Raw genomic sequence first — 19,200 nt, 5'->3', positions numbered from 1 at the left:
TGTAAAACCTGAGAGGAGATGAAGAAGATGAGGAGGACCACAGGAGCCTGAGCAACACCGGAGACACTGGTTCACATGGAAACGGGTTGGAGATGTTTGTGAGAGGTCAAACACCCCATCATCAGATCTACTGGAGAGACGTTAAACATCCACGCATGTTGAAGACAAACACCTCTAGAAGGTTCATGATGGAGGAAGAGGAGGAAGAGGATGTTCTTTGGGCTCCAGTGAACCAAACCAGATGATGATAAACTGAACTGAGATCATCTACAGCCATCCTACGTTTGTGTTGGTGAAACTGTTCTAAATTTATCCGTTCAGCCCAGCGTTCCGTACGGAAACATCCTCCTCCTCCTCCTCCTCCTCATCATCAGGAGAACTCCCATGTTCCTCATGGGAGATAATCTCGTTCTGCAGAATAAACAGAACCTCCAGACGGAATCCTGACGCAGACGTTACGTCACGATGTCCCCGATGTGGTCCAGGTCCCGTGTGTGTGTGTGTGTGTGTGTGTGTGTGTGTGTGTGTGTGTGTGTGTGTGTGTGTGTGTGTGTGTGTGTGTGTGTGTTGCTCAGAGTCGTCCCGTGTGAAAGCCTCCTTTGCGGACACGTGTCGACCGGATCAGGAGAACCGGGTTTCCCCCTCTGATCAAACGCCTCCACGGACGGATGGTTTCTCCTGCTGCGTGGAGGGAAAAGGCAGGAATGTGGATCTCCATGATTGCGACGAAGATTCCCGTCAGGAAGGGTTGGTGATTAGAAGCACCAGAGGAAAAGGTTTTGTTTAAACGTTGGAACAAAAACCCGTTTCAATCTGATCCAGAGTGCCTGCAGCTGATCCAGGACCAGATTGCAGATGATTAAAACCCTTACAGCCCTGGTTTGACCTCAGGCCTGATTGGGACCAACATGTTTTACCCAAAATGCAATATTAATCTCCCTATTTTCCGACAATCCCATCTGAACCGCCGGTAGAAGTGATTTATTCCGGGTGCGATCCGATCGGCGGGTCATGTGATATCTAAACAGAACCCAACGGTCCGAGAACAGTTTGGTAAACATTTCACAAAGCGCGTCCCGGCCTCGCCAGATGGACCGGCCTCACGTCATGCGGTCGGCGTGTTTTCATGTCGTCATCGCGGGTTCTTTTGTTTCCCCGTACTTAAAACATTGGAGCGGCGTGAAACTCCAAAAAAGGGGAGTGACCCATTCCTTCCATCGCCGCTCCACTGACAGAATTCTTGATGCGAAGACTAACAAGGGGATGGATGTGAGGTCAGGAGTGTGACGGGCGCCCCAATCAGAGCTTTTATTGGCGGCTCTGTGCTCTGGATGAAATTGGGGGGGAACGGCCTTCGACCCCAACGCCACAGATTCAGGTCAGCGTGACCTCCAGGTGACCTCCAGGTGACCTCCAGGAGACAGGAAGCAGACAGGCTGGAGCAGGACAACAGATGGAGAGGAGGTGAGGAGGAGAGAGAGGTGTGATGGAGCGAGGGAGGGGGGCTTGTTCCCCCCCCCCCGCTGCAGGAACAGCCCTTTGAAGAGGAGGTGTGTGTGTGTCGGGGGGGGGGGGGGTGAGGAGCTTTTAGAGCGCTGCCGCCGGCCCCCACAGCAGAACCCACGCCGGGCTGAACGCAGCCGGGACCAGAACCTGACACCCGGACATGAACGACGTCAAGCTGGCGCTGCTGGGGGGCCCGGGGGCCGGGAAGTCAGGTGGGTGCATGGGGGTCATGTGACAGCTGGAGGGGGTGGGGGGGTGTTTAGAGGGAATAGAAGTGTGCTGGGACGTAAAAGTAAATGTGATGTTTAATGTCTTGACTGTTATCGCGGGCCGGGGGGGTCGGTGTTCAGCCTCTCGGCTGCTTTTTAAGACGCGATGCAGAACAGCCGTTACCGTGGAGACGCAGTGATGCCACTCAACCAAAATCTGTGTTGACTGGGTTTACGTCCCGGTTAACAACTTTAGCATATTTTGTGCCCCCCTCCTCTTATGGACCCCCCCCTCCCCAGAGCCTCATGGAATGTTGGAGTCTAGCTTGAATCTTGAGCTCTGAACTGAAAGCGAGGTTTTTTGTGTGGGGGGTGCAGCAGATGATGATGATGCTTTTCCTCTCCTCTGCCCCCCCCCCCCCCCCCCCCAGCCGTCCTCGTGAGATTCCTGACCAGACGCTTCATCGGTGAATACGCCTCCAGCGACAGTGAGTCCCTCCAGGTTTCACCCCGAATTATGGATCCAACGCAGGGGGGGTCCAGCTCGTTTTCACCGAGGGCCCTGTCAACATAGTTTTGAACGTTTCCTGAGCAAAAAACATCTCATTTAACTTTTTCACAATCAGAGGCCTCGTACCAGTACGATTAAAGAACCAATCAGAGGCCTCGCACCAGTACGATTAAAGAACCAATCAGAGGCCTCGTACCAGTACGATTAAAGAACCAATCAGAGGCCTCATACCAGTACGATTAAAGAACCAATCAGAGGCCTCGTACCAGTACGATTAAAGAACCAATCAGAGGCCTCGTACCAGTACGATTAAAGAACCAATCAGAGGCCTGGAAACAGAAACATGTTGTTGTATTCATATTTAATTGTCACCCGTCACAGACTCTTTGTACCACAAGAGGCTCTCGGTCGATGGGCGTCAGCTGAACCTGAAGGTGTTTGACCCCTGCTCTCAGGTAAAACACCCCCTGACCCCCTTCATCATGCCCCCGCCACCCTTTCAAAATAAATGTTGAGTTTAGTCTCGGATTTTATATGCTCCGTGTGATACCACAATAAAAGCCTGTGTCGACAGAGCTCAGAGGCCCGGTGCATTGTGGGGGAGCCGCTGGATTGGGCGGACGGCTTCGTGGTCGTGTACGACATCAGCGACCGCGCCTCCTTCATCAACGCCAAGAACGTCCTACGGCAGATCCGCGAGGCGCGAGGGGACGGCGGCAAAGGGTCAGAACCCCGACGGGGGCGTTCACCCGTCTCACCCGTCTCACCCATCTCACCCGTCCACCCGTCTCACCCTCGTCTCCGTTTCAGGGACACAGAGGTTCCCGTCTGCCTGGTGGGGAACAAGCAGGACCTGTGCCACGCCCGGCAGGTGTGCGAGGTCGAAGGTCGCTGCCTGGCCCAGGAGACCCGCTGCCACTTCCAGGAGGTGTCGGCGGCCGAGAGCTACCAGGACGTCGCCCACCTCTTCACCCGCCTCATCCGGCGCGTGATGGAGCGGCTCAAGCTCCGGTCCGAGCGGCGGCGCTACAGCGGCTCCAGATCCATGGCCAAAATCATCAACAACGTGTTCGGGAAGAGGAGGAAGTCGGTGTGACGGCGACGGGCCGGCGGAACGCCGCGCAGCGTCACGCGCCAACGGGAACCGGCCCGAGAGGTTGTTGGGCCTAAAACTGTGGGCGACACACAAACTGAGTTCACGCTGAAGGCGATAGCGTCTGCAGCATAGACAGGTCGATACGTGACCTTTAACCCCGGGGTCAGGATTGTTAGAGGGGCGTCGGCCCAGTACCAGTGTGTGTGAGGTATATTAAACAGGTGCGTGTTCATGTTTAACGTGCTTAAGGGAAAAAGCCAGTTTTAATGACTATTACGACACTTTATCAGACTTTATGTTTAGTTTTATTCACTCTGGTGTTTCTCTTTTACGATTATTGATTTCTAAATTGTTGATATCCTTTCTACGCTTTAATTAAAGGCCTCATTTAAATCCATTTACCAGCGAAATCATGCATTTAACTCCACTGTGTACAGATTCAAGTTAAAATCCCCGGTTCGGAGCAACTAAAACAAGCAGCTGTTCCTGCGGCCGCCGCTAGATGGCAGCGCAGCCGAGAATCCTTCTCCTCCGCCGTGATGACGTTCCTGCTCGCTGAACTTCTGCCATTTAATCAATTCAAATTAAAGAGATAGAAGGTGAACAATGAAATGGGAAAATCTGAAATGACTTTTTAATTAAATTTCAAATTGCTTTTGCTGGGAAAAAAAAGAAAAAGAAAAAAAAGAAGAAGAAGCATGGATTGATTTAACAAGAATCTTTCTCTTGATGCCGGGGTTGGAGAACACTCCAGGATCTATAGAGGTGTGTGTTCATGAGATGAGATGAGATAAAATGAGATGAGACACCACTGAAGATTTTCAGGAAATATATGCAAGAAATTCAATTTTTCATTATATTAATTTCTTAATTTTTATGCTGAAGACACAAAAAAAGTCTAGTTGTTGTAGTTTTTTTAGACATTAAATGACTAAACAAATCATCAGCAGTCATTGTATTCAGTACAAAATATATGATGAATGCAAATAAGTATTTCTAGTCTGCCCATGTGTCTATTCTAAACCCCCTCACCACTTGTGTGACATTAGATGCTTATCTATATTTGCCTGTAAACTGAAATTCAAGTCCCACTTTAAACAGATTCCAAATCGACTGCATGCATCAAATCAGTTCACCCAGAAAAGCTCCTTTAAAACGCAGGAAGCTGCAGCTTCAGCCTGAAACTGTTGATAGCATGAAATCTGGCAGCTTATGCAAATCAAATCAATTGGTGTTTTTCGACAAAACGCTCTCTTCTGATTGCTCAGTGGCTCTTTTGTGCTTAAAGTGGTGACTATTCTGTAAAGAGAAGCGCCGCCGCCTCCTCGTGTTCATCACCATTGCAGCACAGGTGGCAGATGAAAGCAGGAGTCCTCACGGCGGTATGGATCCATGAATGAAGCAAACACTTTATTTAGAAAGCCCTCCATCCATCTCACACTCCCTTCATCTGAAACTCATCTTATATGATGCTTGCAAATGAATGTTTTTTTGCTTCTTTAAACAAATGATACCTGACGTTTTCAGAGATGCTTCTCTGCTCCGTGCACGCTTCATAAAAGAGGAACAATCAGGCAGGAAGTCATGCATTTTACATTTCCGGCAGCAGCGGTTTGCTTTGAATAGAAGGAGGAACGGCGTGGTGGCGGGAGAAGCTGAGCAGAAAAAAACAACAACCCCCCCAACTGAAAATCATGGAGAAAGACATGCGAGCGCCACCCACCGGGTTTTGACTGACAGGTCATTTCTGGAGGGAGCGGTGCAGAAACGCAAGCAGACACAAGCAATTAATGGCAAAGCTGTGCAGAAAACAAACATTAAGGGACACAAAGTGTGAGTCTGTGCAACATTAACCTCTGCTTGATTTAAATCCGCGTCCCAAATGGACCCAAACGGCCGTTTTCATCTGGTTTTTGATTCCTTCGGGAGGCCTGAGGAGTGCTGACGGATGGATGCGGAGCCTCCGAGCGTGGCCCCGCGGCTCCAGGTCACTGATCTTATTTGGCCCCTGCGTGGAGGAAGAATTGGTTTTGGCTGGGCAGAGGACAATCATCCAAACCGAGGGGACTGGATGCTGCCGGGACTCCGGGAGAGCCAATCAGAAAGCCCATCGATCAGTTCCCCTTAATCTCACAGCTGGTGAGCACATCCCCACTAAAACTCTGTAGCTTCAGTCCGACTGAAAGGGGATTGGACGGCTTCCAGGGGCTCCCGACCCCTCTGAAAATGGATCCCGCAGGAGCAGGAAGAGTTTGTCTTCGACATCAGATGGTATTTCGCTCTGTCCTCGGCTTTCTGAAGGCGGCAGCCCACAAAAATAAATAGTTAAAGATGTTTAATCTCCAGAGGAAACGTCTCGTTTTACCTCAGGAATATGGAAATGACGTGTCAGGGCAACAGAGATGCAAACAAAATGTTTTATTCACTAATTCTAAGGACAGGGAAAACCTCTTCTGTCTCCTGTCCGTCCTCTCGGTTCTGTTCTGCAGGACTTCCTGCAAAAATGCTGCCAGTCGGTTCTCAGTATCACAGATAAGCTCAGTATTGATTCCGTATTGGTTTTGTTTCGGTGCAGCATCTCTAATAAAATGATGTCACTCACATTCTGCTGACATCAAATGCCATCAGATCCCATCCTGACTCAGGTCTTATTTTGAAGCTGCTGCGTTTTTATGGTCGTTCCATCAATCTGACGCTCTGACCGAGTCTGAGTTGGATGATTTTAAATGTTGGAAAACACAAACCTCAAATAATCCAGAGGAAAAAAAAAAGGGGGCCGCGCTCCATTGGGGATCAAAAGGTTTGGCACCTTTTCTTTTGGGGTTGGACGTAATAAAGACGATCCTGGAATTTTAATGATAGGAAATATGTCTAAAGGACCGTTTTTCCACTTTGAGGCTGCAGAACCAAACCCCGATGGACGACGGCTAAATCTGTCGCTGCCCTTTTAACACGGAGGAAACGACGGCGAGGAGGCGAGGAGCAGCAGATGGCGGCGAGGAAAAGGCTTTCTATTTTAACCGACTGCTAATTAGGCTGCAGCTCACCTTTAATGTCAGCCAGACTGCTTTGGGTGCAATTATCCTAATGGGGTCCGGGCCCCAGAATAATAGCTGCAATGTCAGGTCGGGGGCCGGAGTTTATCTCCATCGACACAAAGGACAAGAGGGGTCGCAGCCCGGACCCGTTCCTCACCGCCGCTGATGGATCCCGTTATTACTCAGAAACGATTTAATCACATGCATTAATAATTGAACTAATTAGCTCCCATGTGCCCCCCCCCCCCGCACCTCATCAGCTGATTAATTAGTCCGTTGATCGTTAGCCGTCTTGACGGCCCGCGTGTGATCGGATGAGAGGGCGGATAATGAGGGACTTGTCGGTCGATGGCTGCTGGTTAATTAGACCGACCTGATCCGGGGGCCGCGTTGGAACAGTTGTTTATGCCACAGCTTCTAATGAGGAGGATTTGGGGTGGGGGGCTGGTGGGCGGTGGGGGGGGGTCCGTTTGGATGTTTGTGGACTGGAGTGATCGCTGGCCTCCAATAACCCAAAGAAAATCACTATAATGTTCCAATAATCGATCTATACGGAGACCGATACCAGATCCGTTCTGCTCGACATCAAGTCTGAATAACAGCCTTGTTTCCTTTGCAGGGTTTAGTTTCCTAAATCCTCATTATGATGACCTACAGTCGGGTTTGGACCTTCTGGGTTCATATATTTCCTCCCTTGTGTTTTCATAAAGCGGTGAGGACGCTTTATAGACCTTCTGTTTTTACCCGATCAGTAGGACAGAAACCTGGTAGGTCTGAAGCTTTAGTCCCATAATGATTTAATTCTTAGTTGTAAAATCACACTTCAGTGGTTTTTGCTGATATTCTGGGTCGACGGTCCATCGGTTCCCGACCAGAACCTCCATCTGAGAGGAGGATGAAACTCTGGAATCTCCAAAAGTCCACCAAGACCTGGTTCCAGAAGAAGTCCTGGATCGCTCTAGAGTTGCCTGAATATTCCAGAACCAGAAGCCTTAGCTGGGGAGGGACGGGCTGAGATTCCTCAGGAATACTGGTGTCCAGAAGCGTCTCTAACAGAAACTATTGACTCATTCCTGTTCTGGTTTTCACAAACAGCTGATAAATAATATATTTTTCCAATAAACCCACCGCTCCATGAGGGGTTGAATAATTTTGCCTCTAACTGCAGGTTTACCAGACTCCCCAGGGAAAAATCCACAAGATGTTCCTCAACATAAACTCTATATATTTACCACGATTTGTACTTCCAGATAAAACTTTGCTGGTCTTATAGAAATCAAATCAGCATGAAATCAGTTTCTTTACGGACCGTGACCCTCAGCTGACCCCATCCGTGTGCTCTACGATCCGTGTCCACTTCATCTTGGGAGTGTTTCTGATCTGGATCGCCTCAAAATTTAATCAACTCAAAATTCCCCACAAAAAAAAATAATAAAAAAATAAAATAATGTAATCAGTCATCTGACGGCTTCTCCAACCGACATGGGGACCAGATAATCTCTGACTGTCTGGATCTGAAGTAATCACATATTGTTATATAACATTCCTCCAACATTAGAGGAGAGAAAAAGAAAAAAAAAAAAAAAAAAAGCTCCTTTGTGTTCTCTGAACATCCCATAATTACCCCGCGCGTTTCTGGTCCTTCAAGGACCTGTGATGGAAAAAAAGTGACCCAGAGGAGTGAGTGACAGCTCCAGAGGAGGACACACAGGTGTGTGTGTGTGTGTGTGTGTGTGTGTGTGTGTGTGTGTGTGTGTGTGTGTGTGTGTGTGTGTGTGTGTGTGTGTGTGTGCGCGAATGAACGCATTGCATATGTGTCACACGCACGCGCGTGCACGTCCGCGTGAACGCGCAGCAGCATCTGCTTGCGCTCCGAAAGCGCGCCCTGGAGATAATTGGTGTCCTTGGAGTTGAATAAGCTCATTCTAAAACACCTCAGGCCCGGGCCGTCCTGGTGTGCGACTGTCTATTGAATAATTGATTCAGAGAGGGAGGGGGCGGCTCCTATCGGATCCCAGCATAATGACTTTATATAATTAGCACGCAGTGTGGAAAAAAAAGGAGAGAAAAAACGTTTGGCTGTGGGAGTTTTTACGCAGAGAGAAAGAAAGAGAGAGAGAGAGGGAGGGAGGGAGGCAGAGCGAGGAGGACGCGTCGTCTGTGCGGACGAGCCCGTATTTTGTGGGGGGGTGAGGAGCTGCAGCCCTCGGAGAAATCAGCTGAGAGAAGGAGACGCGGACACCCCCCGATCCGAGGACATCTCCACGGACGCAGCGTCCGACGAGCCCCACGAAGCCGCTCCTGACGCGCGCCGCACACACACACACACACACACACACACACACACACACACACACACACACACACACACACACACACACACACACACACACACACACACACACACACACACACACGGACTCCATGGCTGTTTCTCCGGTGGTTTCGTGGAGCGGAGCCGAAGTTTGAGCGACTCCCGGTCGGATCGCCGTGAATCTCCTCCCGGTTCGGTTCGGTTTCATCCGCTGTTCGCTGGAGGATGGTTCTGGACAAGGAGGAGAGTGAGTACCGACACACACACACACACACACACACACACACACACACACACACACACACACACACACACACGGTCCCGGTTCCGTTTGGTTGGACACGATCCACAGCGGAATGTTCTTTTTTTTTTTTTTTAAAGGATTTGTTTTCAGCTGCGAAGGAAAAACAAGAAAAGTAAAGATTGGAAGTGAAGAGAGAAACCTCTCCCCCCGGACTGACCTCCTGTCACACATCCTTAAAGCATTTGTTCACCTTTTCATAACTGATTTAATTTAATGTTCTGTTAAAGTGTCCCAGCATTCGGATCCATCCCATTCAGACTCGAATCAGATGTTGATTCGGATTTAAATGAGTACATCCGGTTCTTATTTAAATCCTCCTTAGAATTAGTTCTTAATTATGACTCATTTAACCCCATGTGTGCCTCCCGTCTACCTGTGCGCCCCCCCCCCCCCTCCTTCAGGTGTGGCCCTGGTGTCCCTCCAGTCCAGAGAGAAGCCCAGGGGGTGTGCCGGGTGTAACGGGCGGATCCGGGACCGCTTCATGCTGCAGGCCCTGGACCGCTTCTGGCATGAGGACTGCCTGAAGTGCGCCTGCTGCGACTGCCGCCTGGGCCGGGTGGGGTCCACCCTCTACACCCGCGCCAACCTCATCCTCTGCCGCAGGGACTACCTGAGGTAATCACCAGCCCCTCTGCAGGTGTGTCTGCACCGGGTGAGGGGGGGGGGCAGAGAGGAAGCTGCACCACGCAGCAGATCAGCCCAGCAGACAGCAGAGGGGCAGTGCAGTCAGAATATTCCAGATTATGTGGAGGGCTGGAGGGAACCTGGATTGATGTGGGTCCAGCAGAACCTGCAGGAATAAAACGTGGATTAAAAGGTGGATTAATGTGACTGTATGTTGGGTTTAAAATCCTTTTTTCCCCCCACTTTATTTTCTTGCAAATTAAACCAACATGTAAATCTGAGCGTTATTTCGTGAGCTTTGCTCCGTTCCAGCCTCTTCCCTCTGTTTTGTGTAAAGCTAAGTTAAGTCAAGCTTGAACTCCAATCATTGGACACGCTAACACTGACAAACATTCTCTGGCCCGATGCAGATGTGATCGGACATTCACCCGCTAAGGCCCAGCAGTCCCTTTTAATTAAATTGAACCCTAATCCAAAATTCAATAATGGGCCGTGTCAACATGGCTGCCCTCCAAGTCCTCACAAATGTAAAGGAAGTGGCAAAAATGAAGGTATTTGCCCTTTTTGTTCTGATCTGCCCCAAGAAGAACAGTATTTTCCGCACTATAAGGCGCACATGTAGGGTTTATCTGGAAGTCCCGCCCCTTAATCTGCATTTTTTTGTGTTAAACTGCAAACAGACAAAAAGTAAATAACGTCAACGTGTCTTTCCGGCGTTCGTAAACTCGTAAACTTCCGCCGGCGTTGGGAAACGGCGAGCCAGATTGGCTCACGGTTGATCGACTTTCAAGAAGTCGGCGTTGTCGCTTCCTTGGCGCGTTCCGTTTGAAACCCCGACGTTTAGAAACCACTCCACACACTCCAAACCCTCCAGATGAAGTAGGAGCCGCTCCTTCATGAAAGCCTTTTGGGTTGTTTTTTTTTTTCGTGGCCCCGGTCCTCTGGAGGTTCTGTGATTCACCACACAATTAATTTAATTTATTTGAAGCACGTCACGGCTTCGCTATACGCTCAAACTAGTTTACAGCCCTACAATCATTTGACCATGAATCTCCACGACACGACTTTGTACACAAACCTACAGCTGGCCCAGACGCCGGCGTTGGATTTATACACCCTCGGCTTTTCTGGCCTGAATAACGACGTCTGGTGTCGGGTCAGCGGGAGAACTCCTGATATCTCAGCCACATTTCTGAACTCGTGTTAGTCTCATGTACAATCCAGCTGGATTTGGTTGGGGCTAAGTCTCTCATTAGCCGCGCTGCACTTAAGAGACCAAAAGCCCTTTTGACAGTTAAATTGGCTCGATTGCCTCCTGTTTTCCTCATCATTGCGAGGGTGCAGACCAAAAAGCCTTTGAAGAGTGGGATTAGAACCATGTGATTTCTTTTAATTGGACCATTAGTAGAGAATTAGCATTGAGCTCCATTCCCTCATTGAGGAGAATGAAAAAGCCCACCAGGTGCCCACTCAGGACTCCGGCTCGCTGGATCAGAACACTCGCTTCATTAGGACGTTCTTTTGTTTCCCCACTCGTTTGATGACGTCTCTCATTGTGGTCCAGAGATCTGGGGGACACATGCTCCACTCCTTCCTGTCGGGGCTCTCTAATGGAATATGGAAATCAGCGGCGGCCACTTGTCTTCATGTGTGTCGGGGTTCTCGGCCGGTGGGGGGGGGGGGTCGCTTGTTGGCGCTTCTGGAGGTGAATGAGGTGAAGCGATCTGCAGCTGGCGGTCAGTCACACATAAATACCCTCAACTGCCCCGGCTTGGAGTCTCTGAGCTGCTGATAGAATGCAACTGGGATCGTAGTTATATAAGGTTTAAGGTTCTACCTCCAACGCTCTCTCCACTGATGGGAAAAGTCGTGACTCGTAGCAAATGGAGCATCTGGAGTTTTTACAGCTGATAAAATAGTTCAAATCCTGCCTTCACACAATGCTGGCAGCATGGGAAGGACGGAATCCCAACATGGGAGCCGTCAGCATTGTTAGGCCTTCATCACACCAATGGGAACACAGCGTTTAGTAGAGTTTAACTGGATATAAACTAGTAGACCAATGAGGATCGGGAGCTTCTCTTTATGTCAAAGGCTTTTGATTATATTCCGGTTTTAATCATAAAGAACACATAATCATGCAACGGTAGAGCAAACCCAACCTAAAAGTGAAGTAAAGTTAATAAAAGTTCAGCTTTTGCATTAGTGTTGCCAGTTTATCCATGTTAGCATTAGCTAACGTGTCAGCGCTGGATTTTAATCGCATTCAATGGCGACTTTATATTATGATTCTTGTTAAATCAGCAGGAACTTAAATTTACAATTTAGTACGAGTGGTTTGCAGAAGATGCAGAACGTTGAGTCCAGTTGAAGCACTTTCTTGGGGGGGGGGGTCCTCCTTTCATTTCGGTATTGTTTCCCTGTGCAGCTCTCGGTTTGGAATGCACCCCGACTACAGGTCTGCTTGTTGCCCTCTCTCGCTCTGCAGGCTCTTCGGGGTGACAGGAAACTGTGCAGCCTGCAGTAAACTGATCCCTGCCTTTGAGATGGTGATGAGAGCCAGAGACAACGTCTACCATTTAGACTGCTTCGCCTGTCAACTCTGCCGCCAGAGGTAAGATTAGGGGAGCAATTAGCCGGGGAGATCAAATTCAGTCGACTTATCTGCGAGGTGTAGCAGTATAAGGTCACCGGTCCTCACGAGCAGACTATGAGTGCGTTATAATCAGTGATGTGATGAATTTCACTGCTGTTCTAGACGCCAGAGTGTTCAAGACTCGGTTTGTTAATCACAGCAATCACGCAAGATTAATTTTGTGATGATTACAGCAGCGGATGTGATCAGACCGGTGGATGCACGCTGAAAATATGCCTGAAAAACACCCCCAAGGACTTCATGATTCGCTTCAGTTCAAGCAAGAACCAAGACCCAGTTCCATATTTTTATTCCTCTCTGTAGATTTTGCGTGGGAGACAAGTTCTTCCTGAAGAACAACATGATCCTCTGCCAGCTGGACTATGAAGGAGGCCATGCTAACGGCGGCGCGGAGAGGCAGCTTCAGTAAGAGGTAATATGGTGATGACGATGAATTACGGTCCCAGACAGCTGCGCTGGCGGTTTGAACTAAGCTCATATATCTGGATGGTATACAAGTCCGCTCATGAGCTCATCCCAAATATAACCATATGTAGACACGAGCCGCCAGACCAGAAGAGGATCTCCTGATGGGTCGCAGCGCGTTATCTCCAGGTCACGTCCAGCACGGACATACGCATCCATAATCTAATCCACGCATGACGTCAGGCTGACATCAAACAGGCCGAGAGTCAGCGTATACCTGCAGTAAATCTGAAACCTGCCTCACAGTCCTCTCTCCCAGTGGAATTAATAAGCATTCGCTTTTTTAAAACCAGCGCAACAGAGCAAGAGTTAGCATTTAATGAGATAACAGCGTTGTTTTTGTTGTAAATCTCCTCCGATTATTTTCAACAAAATCAAATTAGCGTCAGAGATGATCCACAGCTATGAGCCTTTAGCCTCCGCAGCTCGTCGTTCAGGTTCAGGCGACACTGACTTTCTGCATTAGCATCACTGTGAAACCCGCTTCCAGATGCAGAAGCAGATGTTAGCTCGCCAGCGGAGCAGCTGCACGTTTGTGGCTCTCTGGTGACCAATCAGAAGTCGGATGGGAGGGGGGGGGGCTTTAATCATGATATGTCTGAGTCCAGTTTACTCAAACCAGGAACAGGAACGTCTGAATAGATCAATTAAAGCGATATTTGAAATCAATATATTATTGTAAAAACCATAGTGTCTGGAGAAACATCAAGGAAGAACTCCGTTAGTGTCTCGGGGTTTTTTTTTAATTTAATGTTTTTGTTTATAATGAAGCAAAAAACAAACAAACACACAAACAAACAAACAAACAAGCTAGAATTTGAATTTTAAATAAAAATCAGAATGCACCCTGTCCTTAAAGCTGATCAATATGACGTTTTCTCGCCCTCCGTGAGGCCTTCACTGTCGACGCGTCACTCCGGTGATCTCACCGCTATTGGAATCCTGTAACTGGCGGGTTGGAACTTGTCTAATGGGGCTCTTGAAAGCTTCAAACTGCAGATGAGTGAAGCGAGAGCAGGGCTCTTCCTGCGTTGGGAATCTTAATGGCTGAGAATCCTCCACTGTGGGGGCAGATGGGACACGTTTAAGGGCAAGTGCTGCAAATACCACAAACTCCACAACTATGTGAGCGTTTCAAGGTCTGCCTGGGTTCAAAAACATACCCCAACGGCGCCGGCAGCCCAGCCTATCATTAGGAGTCTAACTACAACTACAGTTCATAAAATACACAACACCACTCCGGACAGCTAATGCACTCTGGGAGAGGAGTTTTTACTTTTAGTTGGTTTGAGGTCTGCCAGAGTTCATCTTTAGAAAACGAAAGATGTCAGGAGACATTTTCTTTGACATGCAAGTCTTGAAGCGTCGAAGAACTTGACTAGTTTTTCAGGTTTCGTGAATGCATGATTAAATGGGATGACAAATCTTTAGCATGTTCATCCAGATGTTTGCCATTTTAATATATTTTGTTTTGTTTGGATTCCATTAAAATGGGAGTCTACTTTAGAAATGTGGCTCCAACACTGTAATTTTGACAAGTGAAGGTTTTTTGGCTTCCAGATGTTGTAACTTTTTCTGTATTTTCTCTAAAAACCCATAAAGCTTTGTGGATGTTGGACGATTGCAGATCGGCTTAAATTTTAATCAAAGATGTCCATATCGGTATTTTTCCTTGTTTGTACCCACCTTAAATAATGTATTTGATATGAGGTTCAGGCCACTGTGATAAATATAGCTAAAATTGGTCAAAATGATATTGACAAAAACCAGTAGGTGAAGTATGAAGCTGTTTTCATGTATTTTGATGTTTCCTTTTCATTTAAATGATAAACTTTTCTCATTTATAAGGGAATAAGAAGTAGAATTTTAGCGTAAATGAGAAAATAGTTATAAAAATGGGTCCCCAGAGCAAGAGAACTTCTGCAACGTGTTTTAATGTAGCCCCCTGGTGGCGGTGACTGATGGCTTTGCTGAGACTGACTTGGCAAATAAGACTCACCGGCGATGGGAGATGGAGAGTGTGCATGATGGAAGACACACCTCGGTGCCACTGGATACACGGGAACAGCTGATATCTCAATCAACAGCTTCGGACAATCAGTGTGACCGCAGAGACGAGAACGATGGGACGGAACTACAAATTCAAACTAAATGTGCAAAGAACGATCCAGCTCGGCCTGCGGGTGGTAATAACAGATGGTTATTTTACCGTTTGTTTGTTTTTTTTTCATTAAATGCTGGTGCTTTACTACTGGATTTATTTTTCAAATGTATAAGAACAGTCCTGAAACCACCACAGCTGAGTCTGAACCAAATTACACGCCAGATAAACACATAATTCATGGATTATTTCCTCTGACATTTGGGAAAATGTGGATAAATAGGCTGTTTCACAATGTTAAATATGTCTTGGATCAGCCTTTCTGTCTGGATCAGAACCAACATTTCATGAGTTCTTCTCTGACCCGTTTCCCCACCCCTCCAAGAAGTTTCATGGAAAACAGGAAAACATCAGAGAAACGGATTATTGTTCTGAGAAGAATAGTTGTGTACAGTGTTCGCCTTAATAAACATCTGAAAGGATCAATAAAGAGACTCTATTAAAACCTCCAAGGAGAATGAACGACTCTCTTCTGTCTTTTATTGCATTAAAGTTGTAAAGTACTTACTTTACGACTTTTTACTTACTTGTTTCTCTTTTTAGAAGGTCTTAGTTATGTAAAACTCAATGCTTGATCAGATAAATACCTAAAATGTTTTCTCTGCACCTCTGATTTTGATCTTTTGATATTTTCTTCTCTCTCTGCAGAACCAGCAGGATGACTGTGATCCAGTTGGACCATAAACTCACAGCAGTACAGCTTCTTGTTTCAGACTGAACCATGTGTTGAAACAACCTCAACCACCAGGACGTTTTTCCTGCACCCAGTGATCGAACTCTTTATTATAGAGCTGCATGGCAACCATTCCACCATGACGGACATCTCCGGTTTGATGGTGCAGAGATCAGCCAGGAGTAATGAGACTATCAGGAGGATATTTTCCAGAGCACTTAATGTGGACTGTGTGTGGTTTGCTCTTTTTTTTTTAATACATTCAACAAATAATTTGAATAGTCTGTTCACCACACTTGAAATGCTAAATGAATGGTGGGAAAACATTCAGGCCACACATAGCATCAACCAAATCATCCACCAAAGAGAAAAGGGTCTTTTTAATCTTCTCTCTGATTGTCCAATTGTTCTGGCAGTCACTGGACCCCCACCCATCTGGCTGGCAGGAAGCCCCCCAAAAAAGACAGAAAAAATATTTGCAATTGCTTTTTGACTCCATTCAACATCTGAGTAGGAAGAGGAGCTGCTTCATCTCCCTTCCGTTCAAAGCAGAGACTCAAAGCTCTGCATTTGGAATTGTGTTGGGTTTTTTTCTTTTACCAACATTAAAATTAATTTTAATATCAGTTTTGTTTGTGTTTGCTCATTAATTATGTCCTGGAATCTTTGTGACCCCTGAACGTGAGGAAAATCATTGACAGATGTGAAGAATGATTAAACTCACCAATTTGATTCGGATCTTTCCAGTATTTATAATGATAAACATTTAGCGTCTAGATTTAGGTTTGTTGATGTTTATATGAATTATAATTAGATGTAATTGAACTAAAAGGCGCTGCTATACCTTTCACTTTTTAAATTAATGGAATTTGGCCTAAATTCCCCAGTCTCCCGTGCGAAGTTCCAATGGTGGTGATCTGGCGCCCCCAAGTGGCCACACGCACACATTACAGCGGTGACAGACTTCCGCTCCTGCGGGCAATGAGGAAGTTGAAGCGGCTGGTTCTCCTCGCCGTGACGCCGTCAGACACCGTCCACCGGAGGCTCCCGGTTCTACGTCATCATGGCGATGTCCGCGTTCCAGAAGGTGACCCTTGTGACCTGTCTCGTGCTCTGCGTCGCTCTCCTGCTTCCCAAGATGCTGTTATCCCGGGGCCGGAAGGATGCTGCCGAGCGGCCGGAGGGTGCGTCACGTTTCCCGGTTCTTCTCGTCTTGTGCACCAGGTTGAAGATGAAGCTGCTGATGAAGCTCTGCTTCAGATAATTTGATCTGTATTTTGGTGTTTGAGTCGGGATTCGACGCACATCGCCTGTGTCTTTATCCTTGCAATTACATTTTCCTCCCTGAAGGGGGAGACAAATCTCCTTTTGCTGCTTCATTATATATCAGGTTTAATCTTCCAGGTGAAATGCTGCTCTTCTTCACGTGTCCCGCTTCTCCTCCACGCAGGTGCAGGTCACCTGCCTCCCTTGATGCACCGCCACGTCGCTGCGGAGCCTCGCGGGGGTTTGTCCAGGGGCCACAACTCGGAGGCCACAGCCCGGGTGAAGGGGGCAGGAATGGGGGCAGGAGTCAGCGGTAAATCCAACCTCGCAGGGCAGATCATCCCTGTGTACGGCTTCGGGATTCTACTGTACATCCTCTACATCCTGTTTAAGGTGGAACTGCACCTTTAATCTACTACTTCATTCAAGAAGCTTGACTTGTTTATTCACTTCTATGATTCTTTGCTTTTATAAGTACAATAATTAAACTGCAGTGACTTAAAAACCATAAAGAACTGTGAATAACAACACAGAAGCTCACCATGGATGTGGTGGAAATAGAAACGCTAATTTTTCTGTTGGTTTTGTTGTTCATTCTAAACAGATCACGTCTAAAGGGAACAACAACAAGCCGTCGGAGGGCAGGTTTCCCTCCGTTCGCTCAGAAAACATGAAGAGGAAGATCAGTAAGGATGAAACATCAGCCGTGTTCCTCTAGCTTTCAGAATTGTTTTCAAATTCTCACTGAATGAATGAATGAATGAATGAATGTTTCCTATTTGAGGTGGGGGGGTTTGACTCTCCTGCTTCTGTCCTCCAGCTGACTTCGAGCTGGCTCAGCTGCAGGAGAAGCTGAGGGAGACGGAGATGGTGATGGAGAACATCGTCTCCAGCGCCCACCACAGTCCTGACAGGTGGGTCCGGGATTCCGGTTCCTGATCCAGAACAAACTGATCCAGAACAAACGTGTCGATCTGACTTCATCCGATTGCGTTTGAAGTCACTGAGGAAGACGGAGGCGTTGAAGTGTCTCCATCTGAATCTTCAAGGCTGGGTGGAAGGAAGGCGTTCCGGGTTATTCCGGGATTAATATTTCCATCCTGTGTTCCAGGATGAAGGGCGTGACGGCCGATCAAGAGGAGAGCCTCCTGCAGCAGCTGACGGAGATAACTCGGGCGATGCAGGAAGGCCAACTGGTGGAGAACACGGCACCACAGAAGAAGAACCAGGACGGCTGGGAAGGTAGGTTCCTGGACGGAATCAGGACGTGTTTGTGATGGATCCTTCCATCCTCATTGATACATCGATCAATGACTCTTCACATTTCTCTAAACGCCTGCAGATTTTGCGGCGGGGCCGGAGCGATACTGGGAACACGCCCACTGCTGTTGTCAGCACCATCGATCCGGCTGCAGTCCGCAGACGGAGACGCGAACCCATGGAGCTGACCCAGACGACCTCCCTGATGACATCACAGGTGGAGTCGAGACGACAGAAGATGCAGCAGAGGACGACATGAGGCCAGACGGCGAGTCCGGGGTGCGTGAAGACGGAGAGGCGGGCTGCGAACCCCATCAAGGCGTCCCGGAGGAGGAGCTGGGCGGAGTCTTGAAGGAGCTGGAGGTCTCGCTGAGGGTCACGTCGGCGCTGGAGCAGGAGGTGGAGGACCTGAGCAGGACGACGGAGACGGAAGCTCCCTGCGGCGCGGTCAGACGGAGAAGCAAGAGGAGGAAGGCGAAGAAGACCTCCAACTGACGGCCGTCAGGACGGCGTGAGAACTGAAGCTCAGACCGCCTCCTGGTTCCTGCGTGAACGTGTCGCCTTGTCTTATCATTTACCTCAAAGGTGAGTCGAGTGTCAGCGCAGCTCGAACATCACTGGCGTCAGATTCATCCACCGACTCAAAGACCAATCTACTTTCTGCTGTCAGATGTTGCTTTATTTACGCACCCAAAAATATTCAGGATCTTCTATTCGCCGTCGTATCAAGAGGAACGTCGGCCATGAAGGGTCTCCTCAGCTTCGTGATTCTTCTCATGATGGATGCAGCGAGAAGCTTTAGGACGAACCTGTGTGGACTTGACATCAATGGGAAATCACAACCGCCGCGTCTTTCAGAATCTGATTATTAAAGAGACGTCGTTCGTCTTGTGATGGAGAAATCTTCCCTAGTAACTTAAACAAATTCGCTGTACTGTGTGGTAAATTAAAGATTTTTACATCTACAAGATGAATTTATGACACCTGGTTATGCATCAGTGTTACTATGGTTACCATTTGAAGGATTCCCCACCTGTCATTGAAGGGTTTTGTAGTTTTAGTGGATTTTAAATGGCTCACATGTTTCACGTCAGCAGGACGACAACTATATTGTTCT

The 19,200-nt window shown here is 47.9% G+C and overlaps 3 protein-coding genes across 7 annotated transcripts; all 3 read left to right on the top strand.

Annotated features, from left to right (window-relative positions):
• Nucleotides 1-1,542: 1,542 nt before the first annotated feature.
• On the top strand, nucleotides 1,543-4,263 carry rerglb (RERG/RAS-like b). 3 transcript variants are annotated; one of them, XM_068312474.1, is made up of 5 exons: nucleotides 1,553-1,718; nucleotides 2,147-2,203; nucleotides 2,608-2,681; nucleotides 2,801-2,949; nucleotides 3,037-4,263. In XM_068312474.1, the coding sequence occupies exons 1-5, from the start codon at nucleotides 1,667-1,669 to the stop codon at nucleotides 3,320-3,322; spliced, it is 618 nt and encodes a 205-aa protein (XP_068168575.1). In that variant the 5' UTR covers nucleotides 1,553-1,666; the 3' UTR covers nucleotides 3,323-4,263. The 3 variants fall into 3 exon arrangements, with proteins under 3 accessions (XP_068168574.1, XP_068168572.1, XP_068168575.1); XM_068312471.1 differs by having other exon boundaries at nucleotides 1,546-1,718; nucleotides 2,801-4,263; XM_068312473.1 differs by lacking the exon at nucleotides 2,147-2,203 and having other exon boundaries at nucleotides 1,543-1,718; nucleotides 2,801-4,263.
• Nucleotides 4,264-8,486: 4,223 nt separating this feature from the next.
• On the top strand, nucleotides 8,487-16,183 carry LOC137593604 (rhombotin-1-like). 3 transcript variants are annotated; one of them, XM_068312477.1, is made up of 5 exons: nucleotides 8,487-8,921; nucleotides 9,380-9,593; nucleotides 12,091-12,216; nucleotides 12,562-12,670; nucleotides 14,665-15,336. In XM_068312477.1, exons 1-4 carry the CDS (start codon nucleotides 8,900-8,902, stop codon nucleotides 12,665-12,667), a joined length of 468 nt encoding a protein of 155 aa, XP_068168578.1. In that variant the 5' UTR covers nucleotides 8,487-8,899; the 3' UTR covers nucleotides 12,668-12,670; nucleotides 14,665-15,336. The 3 variants fall into 3 exon arrangements, with proteins under 3 accessions (XP_068168578.1, XP_068168577.1, XP_068168576.1); XM_068312476.1 differs by having other exon boundaries at nucleotides 12,795-15,336; XM_068312475.1 differs by lacking the exon at nucleotides 14,665-15,336 and adding an exon at nucleotides 15,533-16,183 and having other exon boundaries at nucleotides 8,490-8,921.
• A 363-nt stretch (nucleotides 16,184-16,546) lies between these two features.
• Nucleotides 16,547-19,029, top strand: ric3b (RIC3 acetylcholine receptor chaperone b). The gene is made up of 6 exons (XM_068313626.1): nucleotides 16,547-16,741; nucleotides 17,008-17,216; nucleotides 17,428-17,509; nucleotides 17,644-17,737; nucleotides 17,935-18,065; nucleotides 18,166-19,029. The coding sequence occupies exons 1-6, from the start codon at nucleotides 16,621-16,623 to the stop codon at nucleotides 18,576-18,578; spliced, it is 1,050 nt and encodes a 349-aa protein (XP_068169727.1). The 5' UTR covers nucleotides 16,547-16,620; the 3' UTR covers nucleotides 18,579-19,029.
• Nucleotides 19,030-19,200: the final 171 nt, after the last annotated feature.

The sequence above is a fragment of the Antennarius striatus genome, chromosome 4 (genome assembly GCF_040054535.1).
Source record: "Antennarius striatus isolate MH-2024 chromosome 4, ASM4005453v1, whole genome shotgun sequence".
NCBI lineage: Eukaryota > Metazoa > Chordata > Actinopteri > Lophiiformes > Antennariidae > Antennarius > Antennarius striatus.
The sequence above is the reverse complement of the archived record's forward strand: the minus strand, read 5'-3'. Positions and strand labels throughout refer to the sequence as shown.